General features: G+C 48.4%; 2 protein-coding genes across 19 annotated transcripts in view; one reads left to right on the top strand and one right to left on the bottom strand.

The window, feature by feature from the left end:
- Window positions 1–5,750, top strand: part of SCRIB (scribble planar cell polarity protein) — a 238,448-nt gene extending 232,698 nt beyond the window's left edge. For 16 of the 18 annotated variants that reach the window (XM_077809562.1, XM_077809575.1, XM_077809561.1 and 13 more), the window contains one exon: window positions 3,579–5,750. In XM_077809562.1, the coding sequence (XP_077665688.1) occupies window positions 3,579–3,739 (161 nt within the window). In that variant the 3' untranslated portion in view covers window positions 3,740–5,750. The remainder of the gene's footprint in view (window positions 1–3,578) is intronic. The other 2 variants (XM_077809567.1, XM_077809568.1) reach the window with 2 other exon arrangements.
- Window positions 5,751–8,387: 2,637 nt separating this feature from the next.
- Window positions 8,388–20,631, bottom strand: part of IQANK1 (IQ motif and ankyrin repeat containing 1) — an 88,692-nt gene continuing 76,448 nt past the window's right edge. Inside the window, exons 12-13 of the mRNA XM_077810331.1 lie at window positions 11,058–11,063; window positions 8,388–8,562 (exon numbers count right to left, since the gene is read on the bottom strand). Of these exons, the coding sequence (XP_077666457.1) occupies window positions 8,388–8,562; window positions 11,058–11,063 (181 nt within the window). The remainder of the gene's footprint in view (window positions 8,563–11,057; window positions 11,064–20,631) is intronic.

Genomic DNA, 20,631 nt, shown 5'->3' with positions numbered 1-20,631 from the left:
TCCCAGCTCCCTCAGCCTCTCCTCATAAGTCATGTGTTCTAGACCCCTAATCATTTTTGTTGCCCTTCGCTGGACTCTCTCCAATTTATCCACATCCTTCTTGTAGTGTGGGGCCCAAAACTGGACACAGTACTCCAGATGAGGCCTCACCAATGTCGAATAGAGGGGGACGATCACGTCCCTCGATCTGCTCGCTATGCCCCTACTTATACATCCCAAAATGCCATTGGCCTTCTTGGCAACAAGGGCACACTGCTGACTCATATCCAGCTTCTCGTCCACTGTCACCCCTAGGTCCTTTTCTGCAGAACTGCTGCCTAGCCATTCGGTCCCTAGTCTGTAGCGGTGCATTGGGTTCTTCCGTCCTAAGTGCAGGACCCTGCACTTATCCTTATTGAACCTCATCAGATTTCTTTTGGCCCAATCCTCCAATTTGTCTAGGTCCTTCTGTATCCTATCCCTCCCCTCCAGCGTATCTACCACTCCTCCCAGTTTAGTATCGTCCGCAAATTTGCTGAGAGTGCAATCCACACCATCCTCCAGATCATTTATGAAGATATTGAACAAAACCGGCCCCAGGACCGACCCCTGGGGCACTCCACTTGACACCGGCTGCCAACTAGACATGGAGCCATTGATCACTACCCGTTGAGCCCGACAATCTAGACAGCTTTCTACCCACCTTATAGTGCATTCATCCAGCCCATACTTCCTTAACTTGCTGACAAGAATACTGTGGGAGACCGTGTCAAAAGCTTTGCTAAAGTCAAGAAACAATACATCCACTGCTTTCCCTTCATCCACAGAACCAGTAATCTCATGATAAAAGGCGATTAGATTAGTCAGGCATGACCTTCCCTTGGTGAATCCATGCTGGCTGTTCCTGATCACTTTCCTCTCATGCAAGTACTTCAAGATTGATTCTTTGAGGACCTGCTCCATGATTTTTCCAGGGACTGAGGTGAGGCTGACTGGCCTGTAGTTCCCAGGATCCTCCTTCTTCCCTTTTTTAAAGATTGGCACTACATTAGCCTTTTTCCAGTCATCCGGGACTTCCCCGGTTCGCCACGAGTTTTCAAAGATAATGGCCAATGGCTCTGCAATCACAGCCGCCAATTCCTTCAGCACTCTCGGATGCAACTACATCCTACAGTGCTAGGGACATTATAGCTAGACCAGTACTGCACTGGTGTTGGAGAAGCACTAGGCATGACCCAAGAGGGCCTGCACCGAGGTAACCTGATGACAAATCCCTCAGAGGTAGCTTTCAGAGTAACAGCCGTGTTAGTCTGTATTCGCAAAAAGAAAAGGAGTACTTGTGGCACCTTAGAGACTAACCAATTTATTTGAGCATAAGCTTTCGTGAGCTACAGCTCACGATGCATCCGATGAAGTGAGCTGTAGCTCACGAAAGCTTATGCTCAAATAAAGTGGTTAGTCTCTAAGGTGCCACAGGTACTCCTTTTCTTTTTTCAGAGGTAGCTGGCTCTCTCCTATGGGTGTGACTGTCACTGCACAGTTACTGATTTGTAAGTCCATAGAATCATAGAATAACAGAGTTGGAAGAGACCTCTGGAGGCCATCTAGTCCAACCCCCTGCCTAGAGCAGGACCAATCCCAACTACATCATCCCAGCCAGGGCTTTATCAAGCCTGACCTTAAAAACTTCTAAGGAAGGAGATTCCACCACCTCCCTAGGCAATGCATTCCAGTGTTTCACCACCCTCCTAGTGAAAAAGTTTTTCCTAATATCCAACCTAAATCTCCCCCACTGCAACTTGAGACCATTACTCCTTGTCCTGTCATCTGCTATCACTGAGAATAGTCTAGATCCATCCTCTTTGGATCCACCTTTCAGGTAGTTAAAAGCAGCTATCAAATCCCCCCTCATTCTTCTCTTCCGTAGACTAAACAATCCCAGTTCCCTCAGCCTCTCCTCATAAGTCATGTGTTCCAGACCCCTAATCATTTTTGTTGCCCTTCGCTGGACTCTCTCCAATTTTTCCACATCCTTCTTGTAGTGTGGGGCCCAAAACTGGACACAGTACTCCAGATGAGGCCTCACCAATGTCGAATAGAGGGGAACGATCACGTCCCTCGATCTGCTGGCAATGCCCCTTCTTATACACCCCAAAATCCCATTGGCCTTCTTGGCAACAAGGGCACACTGTTGACTCCTATCCAGCTTCTCGTCCACTGTAATCCCTAGGTCCTTCTCCGCAGAACTGCTGCCCAGCCATTCGGTCCCTAGTCTGTAGTGGTGCATTGGATTCGTCCATCCTAAGTGCAGGACTCTGCATTTGTCGTTGTTGAACCTCATCAGATTTCTTTTGGCCCAATCCTCCAATTTGTCTAGGTCCCTCTGTATCCTATCCCTACCCTCCAGCGTATCTACCTCTCCTCCCAGTTTAGTGTCATCCACAAACTTGCTGAGAGTGCAATCCACACCATCCTCCAGATCATTAATGAAGATATTGAACAAAACTGGCCCCAGAACCGACCCTTGGGGCACTCCACTTGATACCGGCTGCCAACTAGACATGGAGCCATTGATCACTACCCGTTGAGCCCAACAATCTAGCCAACTTTCTACCCACCTTGTAGTGCATCCATCCAGCCCATACTTCTTTAACTTGCTGACAAGAATACTGTGGGAGACCATGTCAAAAGCTTTGCTAAAGTCGAGGAATAACACGTCCACTGCTTTCCCTTCATCCACAGAACCAGTTATCTCATCATAGAAGGAAATTAGATTAATCAGGCATGACTTTCCCTTGGTGAATCCATGCTGGCTGTTCCTGATCACTTTCCTCTCGTCTAAGTGCTTCAGAATTGATTCCTTGAGGACATGCTCCATAATTTTTCCAGTCCAGTGAGGGGGACACCTATTGCTCTCCCAAACCCTTCTGTCCTTGGCCATGGCAGAAAGGGTCCTAACAGCAAGTGGAAATGAAATGACTTTTCTTTGGCATCCAGTTAATTTGGTTTGGTTTGACTGTAGGGCGGGAATGAGTCTAGGAGACCACAGGGCATAGCTAGCTGTGAGGTTTCAGGGAAAAAAAGTAATGCTTATTCAGGACAAAATTAAAAATTTGAAATTTTTCATGGGACAGAAATTCAGAAAAATTCCATTTCAGGGGAACCAAAATGGGATTTTTTTTTTTCCAGTTTACCAGCTGCTTGCCTGGAAGGGTCTTAGAGAGACAAAGTGGGGGGAGGTAATGTCTTTTATTGGACCAACTTGTGTTGGTGAGAGAAACAACCTGTCAAGCTTACACAGAGCTCTTCTGCAGGTACTCAGAGTGTTACAGCTAGATATAAGGTGGAACAGATTGTTTAGCATAAGTAGTTAGTCCAAGAGACCGTTCAAGGTGAAGTGGCCCGTTAACACCCCTCCAGTCATAGGGAGTGAAGGAAGAGCGAGGATAGGTGGTTGTTAGTGCATTATAGATTGTCGTACTAAGCCACAAATCCAGTGTCTCTGTTCACAAAGTGATCACTCTGTATCTGAGAGGCATGCTGCTCTGTGGGAAATACTGTGTCTCCTCCCTGATTACTGTCTGTCTGTCTCTGCTCAGTTCCCCAGGATCAGGATGAGCCAGCAGAGGAAGAGGAGCTGTTAGTAACGCATGACTCCTCAACACCCACCACATCAGCACTTGAAGAAATGGCTCTGTACAGCAGCAAGCGCAAACTCCGACACAGCCGTCGCAGTCTGGAGGCTGCTGTCCCCACATAGAGGGTCTGCTGCACCAGGGCAACAGGACAGCCCAGCACAGGGCTCTACAACTTCCTGCACTCCACAGACTGGACTGGGTCCCACAGCTGCCTCCTTGACATTGGCTGGGACCTGCGCACCCAGAAGGCGTTGTGGTTAATGAACTTCCTTTAGGCTGGGAACCTCCTTTTTCTCTCGCTACCCACAGTGCACTGGGGCACGTGCTGAACAAAACAGGACAGTGCTGGACTTGTAGATGTCTGACAAAGGGTGGGAGGGGCAGGGCAGTGGGCAGCAGCAGTTTGTTAGTCTGTAAATAGTATGTGTGTATGTGTGCGCACGCACGTGTGTGGGTGTGTGACGCGGCACCTGTTATTCCCTCCACTTGGGTTTTTCAGTGGCTACTATGGGGGCTTTGTTCTGATGTGACTTAGCAGGAAGGGCCAGCCCTTTACTCCCTTTTAAATCCCACTGATTTGTTAAAAGCCAGCTCCCCCCCTAAACCATGGAGTGTCCTGTCCGTGCAGGGGCAGGAATCTGCGACCTCTCTAGAACACATTGTCCCCATGCCACTCCCCCACCAGGCCAGTGGTAATCTGGCTTGGTGTGACGCTGTTCCTCCGGCACTAGCATTGCCCCTCAGATGCTCACGTAATTCATGTCGCACAGGCTGTGGTCCATTCTAGGCAAACACGCTACGGGGCGGGGGGGGGGGGGCAATGCGGGGAACAGGTGCTGACTGTCCTGTGTGAGAGTGGCCTACATGAGATGGATGAACTAGGGCAGATGGGAGTGCGAGGCTACAGCAGTGTCTGCATGTGACAGCAGTAGGGACAGACTAGGTGGGGATTAGAATGTGGTGACTCAGCAGCAGGCGGTACAAATAAAGAGACGGGGGGTAAGGTTAGAGTAAGGGGTGCAGGCAGGAAGGTGGGATGTGGACTGGCTGGGGTCAAGTTAAGGGTACTGGGTGCAGGATGATGATGGTACACAGAGAGCGATGGTGGTGGCAGCAGAAGCTGGTGGCTCTCACTGTGTTGCCCATGACCACTGCAGTAAAATGTGAGTTTTGAGTGGGGTTGGAGCATAGACGAAGTGAGCACCATGCAGGGAGCTCCAGGAGATAACGGATAATGAGATATGCATCCCACTAACTACAAATCCTACGGTCTCTCTCTGACGACTTGGTGGCGTCCTGACGCTTTACCTGCAGATTAGGGCAAACAAGAGATTCTTTACACATGCACCAAGGCTGTTATTGCTGGCTTCCTGACTGGAACAAGAGCCTGTCCGCCTCAGTACCAAGTGAACCCAAGGCTATGGCGCCAGTGACTAGGCACCTGTATCTACCAGTGAAACTATCATTTCTCTTGTTCTTACTGCCCTCTGCAAGTTAAGCAGCCCTTATCCACACAGGCCCCAAATCAAAGCAAGGCATCTGAGCTTGGTTTGGCAATGGTCTGAGTGATCTTTCCACTCCCTCTAACAAATCGGTGCTCTCTTACTTGCTGATGCCGCCAGCAGTAAGTCCAGAGTTGGCCCTTAATCCTCCCAGTGCCAGGATGTGACTCGGGAGTGGAGGGCACTTCTGCTTGTACATTTACTAAATGACTGGATGCGGTTTCTTTTAGTTGAGAATCTCCTCTCTTCACACCAAATCACATGGCTCATTTGAACTGAATTGATATGTTTAATTTTACAGGGCTTGGATGGGGGAAATCTGATAGTCTATCAAACTGCAGCCATGGCTGCTGCCATCATCAGCAATTTGAGCTTTTCCTTTTTAAAACCTCATTTTAGCATTTGCTTTTTAACAAGAACAATTTCTGGATACAATCATGAATTGGTTTTGGTGACTAACTTGTGATTTTCCTTTCCCTTTGTGGTACCTGGGTGCCAGGCTCTGATCTCTCTCCTCTCCTGAGAGATGTGGAGTTAAAATTAGCTCATCAAGACTGTAACTAGTGAAATTTGTACAACCAAAGAAATCTATTTTGTGGTTCAAGGAGAATAAAGTTTACTTTACATTTTAGAGCCTGTGTCTGTCTGTGGATGAAGCTTTTTCCTCAGGCCAGTGGGAAGCACTGGAAGGGCCTCTCTCTATTCACTGCTTCTACTTTCAAATCTAGAGAAAGGCAAGTCTTCCAGCATCTCTGCTTCAATGTCCATCACATCTGCCCTGCTATGGTCTCTCCTATCTTGAGACTTATTTCATAGATTTCAAGGCTAGAAGGAACCGCGGGACCCCTTTAGTTTGACCACCTGTATAACAGGTCAGCGAACGGCCCCAAACTAATTTCCAGAGCATATTTTTTAGAAAAACATCTAGTCTTGATTTAAAAATTGCCCAAGATGGAGTGGTCACCACAACAACTGAGTAAATTGTTCCAGTGGTTAATTATGCTCGTTGTTAAAAATGTATGCCTTATTTCCAGTCTGAATTTGTCTAGCTTCAATGTCACTGGATTGTATTTTACCTTTCTCTGCCAGACTAAAGAGCCCATTATAGAATACTTGTTCCCCATGTGCATATTTGCAGATCAAATCAAATTATCCTTTAACCTGTTCTTAAACTACATAGATTGAGCTCCTTGAGTCTATTATACTCCTTGAACTCCTTCCTATCCCCCCCGTCACACGTGAAGTTGTGCATGTCACCTGCCAACATAATCATGTTTCACTGTCTCACACACACTCTCTAGATCAGGGGCAGGCAAACTTTTTGGCCTGAGGGCCGCATCGGGTTTCGGAAATTGTATGGACGGCCGGTTAGGGAAGGCTGTGCCTCCCCAACCAGCTAGGCATGGCCCGGCCCCCCCTGCCCCCTATCCAACCCCCCTGCTTCTCACCCCCTGACAGTCCCCCCAGGACGCCTGCCCCATCCAACCTCCCCACCGGCTCTCGGTCCCCTGACCGCCCCTGGACCCTGCCACCCCATCCAATCCCCAACTCTCCTTTGTGACTGCCCCCCCTCAGACCCTGCCCCATCCACACACACCCCCAGCTCCCTGTCCCCTGACTGCCCCCCCATCACCCCATCCAACCCCCCGCTCCTTCCTGACTGCCCCCCTTGGGACTCCCTGCCCCATTCAACACCCCCCCACCATTCCCCACCCTCTTATCGCCCCCAACCCCTATCCACGCCCCTGACAACCCCCCCAAACTACCCCGCCCGCTGTCCAACCCCGCCCCTGCTCCCTGCCCCCTTTCTGTGCTTCCTGGAGCGCCGGTGGCTGGCAGCGCGGCTGCACCATGAGAGGCATCCACACGGCGCAGCACAGAGACCAGGTCAGACCGGGCTCTGCAGCTGCTCTGCCCCGGGAGCTCGCCCATGCCACCCCCGCCCAGAGGGTTGCACCGGTGGCACAGTGAGCTGAGGCTGCAGGGCAGCAGGGGAGAGTCCAGGCGCAAGCCTCCTGGGCCAGGAGCTCAGGGGCCAGGCAGGACAGTCCTGCGGGCCACATGTGGCCCGTGGGCAGTAGTTTGCCTGTGGGCAGGCTCTCATGGATGGGGAACCCTGGGTTTTGTGAAGCAACCTGCACAGCAGGGCATCTAGGGACTACCACAAAAGACTCCCAGCAGTGGTAGGGACCAGATGGCTCATAACTCAGCCCTTCCCTACCCTGGGGTGATACAGTGTAAGCACAAGCCCACCAGCTGCCCTCTCAGTAAGCATCTTCACATTTGCTTCAGGAGGATACCCATCATCTTGAGCTCAGCGTGGCCAGTTTTCAGCAGGCTATAGGGGACATGCTGCCACTGCAGTCACTGCAGGACAGTTGCCTGCTGGGTGCTAGAAGAACCAAGTTCAAGGAAGACAACTTGGACAAACAGCGATGACTACGCATGTATGAAAAACACAACCCCACCATTTCAGTGCTTAGCCTTCCACTATCCTGCCATGGTGCCACAAATCCACCCTGACGCTCGCCACTTGATCTATGGGCATTTGGACTGCATCACATTGGGGCCAGGATGGCTGCATCCCTCCTTGAAACACGCTGCACCCATGCTCAGATAAGGCTCTAAAACTAAGGTGCTTTTTATATCCATAATAGAATTTGGTGTAGTCACCTCTATTTTGGGTCTGTAAAACTCCAGTCAGTACCTGCTCTGTGCCAGGTTGGCTGCTGGTTTGGCTCAGCTGGGCTTAAGTGCATATTCCACTTCCTGCATTCAGGGAGCAAAGCCATGCTTCCACAGAAAGGAGATGACTGCAGGGGTCAGGCAGATGCACTTTTCCTTCATACTTCCTGCCTGCTGCTGAGGTATCAGTGCAAAGGGCAGGGACTGCGAGAAAAGGCCTGTCTGAAAGAAAATAAACATATCTCACTGGAGGTGATTCACTGTCTAGGGGAGACTAGCTGAGCCTGCAAAGGCAGGGAAGGGGGCCTTGCATCATAAATTTATAGCCTTGCCGGTAGTGCTGCTGACCATAGTTGCATCTTGCATTCTTAGCTGTTGGAAGGGTGAATTCAGCTCAGTTGTTTGGCACCTCCCCCTCTGCCCTATTATGAGCCCTGCACTTTGTGGCCTTCCCTTCAGAAATGCAGCAAGCCACCCCCCTCCCAGTGCGGCCCATGATTGGTTACAAAACACAAGCCTTGTAATACAATTTCACTTTAATGAGACACCAGCTGCCACACCACTTGCAGCCTGTTGTTCACGCCTACAGGCTGCACTTGGCCAGAATGATCCAAATTGGAAGGAGACTTTGGAGCAATTCCTCAGGAGGCTGGTGACGTTTGATGACAACAAATAATTTAAAGTTTCCAATCCTGGTTGCTTGAAATTCAGTCTGTGAATACTCTGGTCCATCTGTTGCTCTGACTAAGGACAGGTACCTGTAAGAGGAAGGAAACAGGCAGTTGAACAGCATGGTTTATAGGCATGCCAAGTTATTGCACTCACCTGGCCACACTGACTTCTGCTTCTAAAAAGCCACAGGTGGTGTTGCATAGCCACTGGCTCAAGTAAACACAATTCCCCTGGTTAGGGCCAGCAACCTCAGAATACGCAAACAAAGGCACGAAGCCTTCGTCTGTGCAAAGCGAACGTCTCTGCCTTGATGATTGACTAACAATGGCGGAAGGCGAGGGCCATGAGATGGCAGCTGAAGCCATGAAGAGCAATGAGTTACATAGGGGTGACGTGCCATAAAGACGTCTGAAAGACCTCAATGGTGTGCAAAAGGGGACGCCCTGAGGGAATACTGAGAATGGTACAGTATCAGAAAAGAGTGTTGGTGCCTAAATACTTCTGGGGATCTGGTTCTCACGCCTTTCCTGCACCTTGCTGGGCTTTTGTGCGTCTTTCCTTTCCTCACAGCATTACTCCCAGCACTGTCTCAGAGCCCCTCATGGTTGCTCTGAGGCCCTTCAGGCTTTTCTGTGGCCCTGCCCTGCATAACCTTATTGCCTTTCATGGTTTCAGATACCATCTCAACCCTCCCTCTACTTGGTCCCAGACTTAGACCCTTCTCTAAGTCAGGCAGCACTGAACTGCAAACCTGGGTCTCCCACATCCCAGCTAATCACTTAGCTATTGGTTGTAAACATGCCTGCCCACTCACTCTTCCCCTCCCCTAGCTGGCTTTTGTTGGGGAATTAGGCATGCTCTGAGTGGCCTGACAGCTCAGGCCCCTTAGCCACGATAAGTCAGTGGCTGCAGAGTTTGAGAATGCTGCCAGGCTTAGGTGTGACCTCACATGCTGAGCATCTTTGTGGTGTCAGGACTTCGGTAGTTAGGGGACGTTACTGGCAGACCCTTCGGTGTCTGCAGGGTTATGTGTCAACTGAGCTGTGGTTCTGTGACGGCAGTGGCAGCGACATTATGGATTAAAGACGCAGTTAGCTGCCAAAGTCCTTTTATAAATCTAGCCCTTTGGGACTGCACTTCTCTCCAGCACATATAAGAAATAGTTCTAATGTGTTCACAGGGTTTGGCCGCACCTCCTTCTAGCTACAGGTCCCATTCGCTGCCTTCAGCAATGGCAAAAACGTGGACGTGCTGCAGTCACACCTTTGCCACTGTAACCCCAGCTTTTATCATGGCGGCAGCAGAAACAAACATCATCGCCCCTGCTCCGTCACCCCTCAGTGCACTGAGACTTCCAGGGCCCAGACACAGAACGCTTTGACTCTATTTGTTCCTGCTCCCTCTCATGGCGGTGAAACCCAAATGGAGCAAAACAAAGGCCAAGAGATGCTAGATCTACAAGGCCTCTTGGGACCATTCTGGTAGGGGCCAGCGCTGCTTTGTAAGAAAGAGAGACAGTTGTTACAGCGGGAGGTCTCGCCCCCCCCCAGCTTTGCTCCCAAGCCATTCAACAGCTCAGGAGCACAAGTGGATGCAAGCAACAAGAATGCATGGAACAAACAGAGAAGCAAAAGAGAGACACACAAAGGACTCAAGGGTGCAGCCCAACTAACCACCAGGGAAGCAGGTTTTCTCTCTCCTCAACCATCAAGGTTCTCTGGTAACCATCCCCAATCAGCTGGATAAGGCTTCAAAGAGGGGGCGTACCGCATAAAGGTAGATAAAAAGCAGGATTTTTTTTCAAAAATCAATTTTAAAATAAAATAAAAAACTAAGTTATTGTAAGTGCTTTTAAAAACTAAACCTCTTAAAATTTAAATGTGAGATTACCTGTGTTAATGCCTGAACTTGTTATACCCATTACATAAATAAAAATAAATATGCTGAAACAACAAACTTTTTCCACAGACAGCTTCAGGGAAGACAAACTTCCTGCATATTGCCGGGGTAGAATCAAGAACCCTGCAGTGTGTATCATTAAAATGATCTGGCATGCACTCACACCTCTCTGCCTCTCCTCCCATCCTGGAGAGTTCCAGAGGCATAAAAGCCAGCATAGTCCAAACCAGCGGTTCTCAACCAGGGGTGCGCAGCCTCCTGGGGATCTGTAAGTTGGTTTCAGGGGACCACAGGGCCCCACAGCTCAAGCCTGGTACCCTGAGCCCCAGCACCTCTAAGGGGCTGAAACCAGGAGTGGAGCCACGGGGAGGCCCAAGCCTCAGCACTCCCCCCACCAGGGCTAAAACCCCTAGCCCTGGTGCCCCTCCACAGGGTTGAAGCCTGGCGCCCCGAGCCACAGCGCTCCCCACGGGGCTGAAGCTGGGAGTGGCGTCTCCATGCGCCTAAAGACTGGAGCCCCAGTGCCCTTGTGGGGCTGAAGCCCCAAGCTCCATCCTGCCCAGAGCCCCAGCGACCCATGTGGGTGAAGCCCTGAGCCCCCCCATACACCCAACACCCTGCAGCACAGAAAGTCTAAGCCAAGCCCTGCCCAAGCCCAGAGCCCCCAGCTGAAGCCCTGAACCTGTCCCTGCTTGGTGGCTGAAGTCCAGAACCCTGCCGCAGTTGAAGCCTCAAGCCCTGCAGAGCTAAAGCCCCAGAGCACGCCCCCCGACATACATCTAGTGGCTGAAGCCAGGAGCCCAAAGCCCCCCCGGGCCCTGGAGTTTTTATCGTATGTTGTGGCAGGGAGTCTCAGAAAGAGAAGGGTTGAGAAGTCTTGGTCGAAACTACTCTTCAGTTCCTTTGAGCCACTGAAGTTGAGTGAGCTCTGAGCACACTCACTGTTTTCCATGCTTCTCATCTTGTTTTCATCGTCTGCCCTTTGGGAGCAAATTTTGTTTAGAGTGAGACTGTGGGGTTCTATAAGGAACGTAAGAGGAGAGCTTTGGCTGGACCTGAGCAGCAGAAGGGCTACCTCGCATAGTCCTACTGACGAGGGCGGCTCTTCAGTCCAGTTGACTAAGATTAGTACCATAGGTACAACATGGGGGGGCATGCCGAGTCAAGTGACCCCCCTCCAGATTTCTGCTTGGCCTGCTGGCACTGGGGAGAGGGGCTCTGGCCTTCCCCCTGCTGCGCCTGCCCTCAGGCTTGCTTGGCCCTGTCCCTGGCAGCCAGGCCTGGGTGGGGACAGGAGGGGGTGGGACCAGCCACCAGTGCTGGCCGCTGTGGATCGCTGCTCTGTGCAGTGCAACGGCTGCCTGAGAGTCCATTTAGGGAGGTGGCGGTAGTGATGGGCCGCTCCCCGCCCAGGCTGGTTGCCGGTACAGGGACGAGGGAGACGGAAGCCATTCCCCGCCCCCACCCCACCACAGCATGTTTACGACTCGCTCAGCCCCTGTCTCTGGCAGCCAGATGTGGTGGCGGGGTGACCCAACACCACCCCAATTGGGCTTTCTCAGGCAGCTGCCACACTGCACAGAGCAGTGACCTGGAGTGGCAAACTTCAGCCAGCATGAGAAGTGGCTCCCTCCCGCTCCCCACCTGCCAGGGACAGGGGCTGAACATGCCAGGGGGGAGGCGCAGCAGGAGCACAACCACCCCCCACCCAGGTAACTCTGGTAGGGTGGGGAGGGCATGGCAGCCCCAGGCTGGGCACAAGGTGGGGAGTTGCTAGGGATGCAGGTGGGGCAGTCATGTGTCCTCCTCTTTAGATTGTGCCCCCCACAATGTCGGGAGGCACAATTTGTCAATGGCTGGCACTGGGCAAGCTCAGCATCGACTGAAAGGATTGTCCTGCAGATACTGGAGGGCTGACTCAGTGCCCACGCAGTGGGAGAGGCTCTTCAGCCCTAGTTGATTAAGTCTGGCCATCTGTAAATCCAGCATTGACTTAAGCATCCACTCACCATCAAGATCCCTCCGTCTGTCAAGAGGCTTGGGTCTGTCTAGGTTGATCTAAAAAGTCTGGCTGTGTGCCTAGACTGGCTCTCTGGCCTCTGGTTCCACTTCTGAAAAACTGGATCTGTAAAGCCAAGATCCAGCACAAATCTGGGGGGCTGTAAAAATTAGTACTAGCAGCCAAGCACAGATGTGGTTTCAGGGCCTCAAAGCTCTGACTGACCCATATGTGGACAGAGCCTCATAGAAGAGAATTTTATTAGACTATTGCTGGGTTCTGGGCTACCAACCTCCAATTTTGATTAGCTTCCAGTTCTAAGCCAGGACCGTGACTTTTACACAGCAATCCAGAGCATCAGTGCTAATGACCGCTTGATGCCAGGGCCTTCTTAGGTAGTCTCAGTGTCTATGATCTGATAGTGGCTTTTGATAACCCCTGTATGGAGAACCATCTTGGGACGCCCGTCCTGTTTTGGTTCCAAGGAGGGCTTGGTAAAGCAGAAGAGAGGGTTACTCACCCTGTGCAGTAACCCATTGATAGATTATCTGTTGAAGACCGTAGGGTTCAGTTCCTATGCGTGCTCCTGTGAGAACCATCTGCTTAGCGTGTCGGCAGCTGTGTTCTAGCATCCTGATAGGTAAGAAGCTGAGATGTCAATGTCCTGCTGGATACACCAGTTCCATAGTCTCATGGCTTCAAAGCCTAGGGAGTGGGATCAGCCCCCCACCTTGTCCGTTGATGTAGAATATGCATGTGACATTGTCATCACGCAAATTGATTTGTTTCTTATGAGCGGTAGGAAGTGAAGACAGGCATATCTTACTGCTCTGAGTTCTAGCAAATTTATGTGAAGGCCCGCTTCTGATGTCGACCACCTGCCTTGTGTCATGTGGTAGTCAAGGTGTGCCCCTCAGCCCAGTAGGGAGGCATCTGTTGTGATCATGACTGAAGGAGGTCTGTGGTGAAAGGGAACATCTACGCAGATGTTCTCTGGTCTTTTCCACCATTGTAGGGATGCTAAACCTTGGTCGGTGGTGTTACCATAATGTTGAGGCTATGTTTGGTGGGTTTGTATACTGAACGCAGCCAGCCCTGAAGACACCACATGTGTAATCTGCCTTGATTCATGGACAGATGGAGATGGTGTCTATGAGATGTTTGATGGCTAGGAATCTGGCATGAGGTAGTGAGGCTCTGGCTTGAATTGAGTCCAGGTGTGCCCCGATGAATTCCAGTTGTTGTGTGGGTGTCAATGTGGACTTCTGAAAGTTTATTTGCAACCCCAGTCTTTGAAGAGGTTGACAGTCAGTCATGTGATTGTTTCTGTCTCTGTGTATGAATGTCCTTTGATAAGGCAATCGTCTAGGTATGGGAAAATTATGATTCCTTGTTTGTGCAGGTGGGCTGTGAGTTTTGGAGAACACCCTCGGTGCAGTAGACAGTCTGAACAGGAGCATTCTGTATTGGAAGTGGTCATGTTCCACTGTGAATAGGAGGAATAGTCTGTGAGTTGGATGTATTGAGATGTGGAAATATGTATCTTGTAGGTCGAGGGCTCAAAACCAGTCCCCCTGTTCCAGAGCTGGGATTATTGTGCCTAAGGTGACCATCTTGAATTTTTGGAAGTGTACAAATTTGTTGAGTTTTTGTAGGTCTAGTATCGGTCACCATCCACCACTTTTCTTCTGGGTTAGGAAACAGTGGGAATAAAAACCCTTCCCTCTGTATTGTGTGGGTACTGGTTCCACGGCACCCAGCTGTAGATGACAATCTACTTCCTGTCTTTAAAGGTGCTCATGCGAAGGGTCCCTGCAGAGATAGGGGGTAGGGGAGCAAGAAGTAAAAGGGATGGAATAGCCCGACTGAACTATTTCTAAGACCCAATGGTCTTGTGTAATATGCTCCCAAGCTTGGTAAAAATGCTGTAGACAGTGACCAAATAGGCAGGTAGGTGCTGGTGTAAAGGGGAGGTTGTTCAGATCCTCGACCAAGCCTTCAAAACTGTGGTTTGTTTCCTGATGGTTGTGATGCCGCTTGTTGTAATTGTGTCTGGCGTTGTCAAGGTGGTCTATTTCTGTGTCTGGCCGCCTTGTAAGGTCTGGATTGAGGGTGGGTGTATTGAGTATCCCTGTTTCTTTGGTATGGTTGATACCGCTTCCTTTTTGGGGGTGGTGTATATATGCCAAGTATACACAGGGTCGCCCAAGAGTTCTTTATGGTGTGTAGGACGAAAGAGTTTGTCCTTATTGAAAGGTAGGTCCTCAACCTTTAGTTGAAGCTCTTTTGGTATGCAGATACAAGGGACTTGAAAACACAGGGGAAGAAGGACAGTCATGGATATACATAGGGAAAACACATCTCTAAGAACTTCAATTACTGTCCAGAGAAGTAACTTTTCTATCTTCTTCAAATGCTTGTCCCTATGTGTATTCCACTTCAGGTGACTTCCCAGCAGTAATCTAACTATGGTGGTGATTTATTGGGGTTCTAAGAACAGACTGAAGAACTGCCCTAACAAAAGAAGCATTTGGCCTAGATGCCTCCACCAACGCATACCATCTTCTTAAAGTCTGTATAGAGTCCCACAGGATAGCCTTACAGAGTTTAACTATGAGAACATTCTTATGAGAGGCTATTGAGGATGCTTGGGCCCTTGTCAAATGAGCTCTAACACTGGTTGGTGGATCAAGTTTGGCTAACTCATAACACAAGATAGATAATACAATTCAAAATCCATTTTGACAGTCTTTGGGTAGAATCGGAGAACCTTTCATTCTCTCAGTGAATGAAACTAAGTCTCAGGGAGGATCTAAATTGTTTTGTTCTCTGGAGGTAAAGGGCTAAAGCTCTCCAAACGTCTAAAGTATATAACTTGGCCTCATCCCTATTAGTGTGAGGATTCAGACAATCCGGGTAAAAGGATAATATGATTTAGATGGAATTCAGACACAATCTTGGATATGAACTTAGGGTGTGGCCTGAGGGAGATGTTGTCTTGGAGAAAATCTATATAAGGATGGTCAATCATAAGAACTCTTAACCCTCCCACTTTTCTTGCTGATATTGTTGCTATAAGAAAGAGAGTATTCACTGATAGGTGAAGGAAAGGACATGAAGCCAGTGGTTTGAAGGCTGATGCTGTAAGATCTGTTAATAGTATAGGAAGGTCCGATGCTGGTGTATGTTCTACAACAAGTGGAAATACCCTTAGAAATCTAGATGTGGTAGGGTGGGAAAATACTGAAGAATGACTATATATGGGTAGAAGGCACTAGTGACCACCAAGAGTACCCTGAGAAAACAGAGTGAGAGACAGAGTTCTTCAGTGAAAGTATATAGCCTAAAATGTCAGGTAGTTGATATTGTAATGGAAGAAGTTCACGATGGTCACACCAAGAAACAAATCTTTTCCACTTTAAACTGTACATTTTTCTTATGGATCCTTTCTACTGTTTATCAAGATAATATGCTCTTTGCAGATATAAACTAAGGTAAGTTAGATGTATTCAGGTTTGTAGGGCCTGATGAAATTCATCCTAGAGTACTTAAGGAACTAGCTGAAGCAATCGCTGAACCATTAGCATTATCTTTGATAACTCATACAGGATGGGTGAGGTCCCAGAGGACTAAAGAAGGGCAAACATAGTACCAATCTTTAAAAAGAGAAACAAAGAGAACTGAGGGAATTATAAACTAGTCAGCCTAACTTCAAGGCAATAGGTGATAAGTAATAGCCATCAAGGATTCATCAAGAATAAATCACAGAATCATAGATTTGTAGGACTGAAAGGGACCTCAAGAGGTCATCTAATCCAATTCCCTGCACTTGTGGCAGGACTAAATATTATGTAGACTATTCCTGACAGGTGTTTGTCTAACCTGCTCTTAATCTCCAATGATGGAGATTCCATAACCTCCCTAGGGAATTGATTTCTGTGCTTTACTACCCTGACAGTTAGGAATTTTTTCCTAATGTCCAACCTACACTGTCCTTGCTGCAATTTAAGCTCATTGCTTCTTGTTCTACCCTCAGAGGTTGAGGAGAACAATTTTTCTCCCTCATTGTAACAACCTTTTATGTACTTGAAAACTGTTATGTCCCCTCTGAGCCTTTTCTCCAGACTTAACAAACCCAGTTTTTTCAATCTTTCCTCATAGGTCATATTTTCTAGACCTTTAATCATTTTTGTTGCTCTTCTCTGGACTTTCTCCAATTTGTCCACATCTTTCCTAAAATGCGGTGCCCAGAACTGGACACAATACTCCAGTTGAGGCCTAATCAGTGCAGAGCAGAATTACTTCTCATGTCTTGCTTACAACACTCCTGCTAAAACATGACAAGCCAACCTAATTTTCTTCTTCGACAGCGTTGCTGGCCTAGTGGATTGGGCAGGAAGCAGTAGATCTGATATATCTTGATTTTAATGAGGCTTTTGACACAGTCTCACATGACTAGATGACCCCTTGAGATCCCTTCAAGCCCCACATTCCTCTGACTCTATGATTCTACATTCTTTCTAGTTCTGACATCCACCCAAAAACCAAGCAGTCAGGTGGAGGGAGGACAGATTAGGGATGATGAATCCCTTCCCTCATTCTGAGACAGGACATCTGGCATCAGAGGTCAAGTGAACAAATGAAAATGTTCTGGGAACCAATACTATCTCAGTCACACAAGGGCCACTAGGATAACTAGTGCTTTGTCCTGTTTGATCTTTTGTAATACTCTGGGAAGTAATGGGATCAGTGCACAGGCATGCATCATTTTGTGACAAAGAGATCAGGAGTGCATCTGCCAGAGAACCTGGACTCTGACCCTCTCTGGAACAAAATATCCCACACTTATGGAAGATAAAGTGACTCACTGACTTCTGAATCTCTCACTCATGTTCTGGGGAGAAGTGTCTGCTAAAATTGTCTGCCAATACATTGTGAATACCTGACAGGTATATGTGCTGACAGATTGATGCAGTGGTGTATGCACCTGTTCCATAATCATAAACAACAATGCCATGCAAACACCTGTTCTCACTTTCAGATGACATGGTAAACAAGAAGCAGGCAGCATTATCTCCTGCAAATGTAAACAAACTTGTTTGTCTGAGAGATTGGCTGAACAAGAAGTAGGACTGAGTGGACTTGTAAGCTCTAAAGGTTTATATTGTTTTATTTTTGAATGCAGTTATTTTTGGTACATAACTCTACATTTCTAAGTTCTAAGTAATGATAATACAAGTTCTGTAGTGCAATCTCTTTAAATGAATTGAAAAATACTAATTATTTTATTTTTACTGTGCACATATTTATAATATAAAGTGATCACTGTAGACTTTGTATTCTGTGTTGTAATTGAAATCAATATATTTGAAAATGTAGAAAACATCCAAAATATTTATAAAATGGTATTCTATTATTGTTTAACAGCACGATTAATCATTATTAATTTTTTTAATCACTTGAGAGCCCTAGAATTAATTTGAGTTTAAGGTCCATGTTCTTTTTGGCTCTCAGTTTCAAACCCAGGCAATGGGAACACTTCTGAAGAATGTGTCCCTCTTCTAGGCAGCAGACACACTTTGCGTGGCTGTCCATTATAGAGAAGGCGGCTCCACACAAGACACACCGCTTACACCCGGGTGAACCAGGCATAAGGATGAGAGTGTAGCTTCCCTGAGGGGGAGGGAGGGAAAACAGGAGAACGAACTAATAATTTTTTTTGTTTTAGGAGGAAGAAACAGAAAAGGGAAAGTAAGGAACTAAAAACTATGAGAAGAAAAACAGGTAAGATACTCTCTAAATAACAATGTGAGCTCTGCTAAGTGTTCTGTTCCAGAGTTCAGGTGGTAGAGAAGGAACTGGGGGTCGTCAGACCACACGGCGCTATATATAAGACACGTGCATAGCGCGAGAGAGGGGAGGTGTGCATGTGCGGTCTGACAGGCACTGCTATTGAAGATCTCTGACTCCAGATGCAAAGGCGCGATCACACCTACAGTGGAGCACCCAAGGGGACATCTGAGTGTATCTGAGTGTTTGTTGTGAGGACAGTTTGACCGTGTGCTTGATTGGTTGTTTGAAAAGGGCGGGAACTGGGAGTGGTTTGTTCCAGGTGACCCTTAAGTGGGCCTGACTGTATAAAAAGCCAGTCAGCTGTGAACCAGCTGAGCAGCGAACAGAAGGAGTTTGCCTGGGAGTTCACCCGGGGAGAGCCCACTGAGGCTTACATCTGGCCGGCTTCTCTGAGTAGTTACTACAACTCCTGAGGAAGCTCGTAGAAGGAAGGTAATATGGATGGGGAGCGTTCAGCTGTTGTGACCTGCACTGGATGTGCCATGTTTGTCTTTCTTCCACAGGACAGAAGCGACTTTGTCGGTACAAAGTGCAAGCTGGTCTCCATATTGGAAGAGAAGGTTCAAGGTGCATAGACAATCCAGGAAGTTTTTGGAAAGCGTAGGGAACAATTTTCTGGTGCAAGAGCTAGAGGAGCCAACTGGGGGGGAGCTTTTCTTGACCGGCTGCTCACAAACCGGGTAGAATTAGTGGGGGAAGCAAAAGTGGATGGGAACCTGGGAGGCGGTGACCATGAGTTGGTTCAGTTCAGGATCCTGACACAGGGAAGAAAGGTAAGCAGCAGAATACGGACCCTGGACTTAGAGTCATAGAGTCATAGAATCATAGAATATCAGGGTTGGAAGGGACCCCTGAAGGTCATCTAGTCCAACACCCTGCTCGAAGCAGGACCAATTCCCAGTTAAATCATCCCAGCCAGGACTTTGTCAAGCCTGACCTTAAAAACTTCAGGAAAAGCAGACATCGATGCCCTCAGGGAACGGATGGGTAGGATCCCCTGGGGGACTAACATGAAGGGGAAAGGAGTCCAGGAGAGCTGGCTGTATTTTAAAGAATCCTTATTGAGGTTACAGGGACAAACCATCCCAATGTGCAGAAAGAATAGTAAATATGGCAGGCAACCAGCTTGACTTAACAGTGAAATCCTAGCGGATCTTAAACATAAAAAAGAAGCTTACAAGAAGTGGAAGGTTGGACATATGACCAGGGAAGAGTATAAAAATATTGCTCGGGCATGTAGGAATGAAATCAGGAGGGCCAAATCGCACCTGGAGCTGCAGCTAGCGAGAGATGTCAAGAGTAACAAGAAGGGTTTCTTCAGGTATGTTGGCAACAAGAAGAAAGCCACGGAAAGTGTGGGCCTCTTAATGAATGAGGGAGGCAACCTAGTGACAGAGGATGTGGAAAAAGCTAATGTACTCAATGCTTTTTTTGCCTCTGTCTTCACGAACAAGGTCAGCTCCCAGACGGCTGCGCTGGGCATCACAACATGGGGAATAGATGGCCAGCCCTCTGTGGAGAAAAGAGGTGGTTAGGGACTATTTAGAAAAGCTGGACGTGCACAAGTCCATGGGGCCGGATGAGTTGCCTCCGAGAGTGCTAAAGGAATTGGCGGCTGTGATTGCAGAGCCATTGGCCATTATCTTTGAAAACTAGTGGTGAACGGGGGAAGTCCCGGATGACTGGAAAAAGGCTAATGTAGTGCCAATCTTTAAAAAAGGGAAGAAGGAGGATCCTGGGAACTACAGGCCAGTCAGCCTCACCTCAGTCCCCGGAAAAATCATGGAGCAGGTCCTCAAAGAATCAATCCTGAAGCACTTACATGAGAGGAAAGTGATCAGGAACAGTCAGCATGGATTCACCAAGGGAAGGTCATGCCTGACTAATCTAATCGCCTTCTATGATGAGATTACTGGTTCTGTGGATGAAGGGAAAGCAGTGGATGTATTGTTTCTTGACTTTAGCAAAGCTTTTGACATGGTCTCCCACAGTATTCTTGTTAGCAAGTTAAAGTATGGGCTGGATGAATGCACTATAAGGTGGGTAGAAAGTTGGTTAGATTGTCAGGCTCAACAGGTAGTGATCAATGGCTCCATGTCTAGTTGGCAGCCGGTGTCAAGTGGAGTGCCCCAGGGGTCGGTCCTGGGGCCGGTTTTGTTCAATATCTTCATAAATGATCTGGAGGATGGTGTGGATTGCACTCTCAGCAAATTTGCGGATGATACTAAACTGGGAGGAGTGGTAGATACACTGGAGGGCAGGGATAGGATACAGAGGGACCTAGACAAATTGGAGGATTGGGCCAAAAGAAATCTGATGAGGTTCAATAAGGATAAGTGCAGGACTCTGCACTTAGGACGGAAGAACCCAATGCACAGCTACAGACTAGGGACCGAATGGCTAG

Source organism: Eretmochelys imbricata, chromosome 2 (assembly GCF_965152235.1).
Source record: "Eretmochelys imbricata isolate rEreImb1 chromosome 2, rEreImb1.hap1, whole genome shotgun sequence".
Lineage (NCBI taxonomy): Eukaryota > Metazoa > Chordata > Testudines > Cheloniidae > Eretmochelys > Eretmochelys imbricata.
The sequence above is the reverse complement of the archived record's forward strand: the minus strand, read 5'-3'. Positions and strand labels throughout refer to the sequence as shown.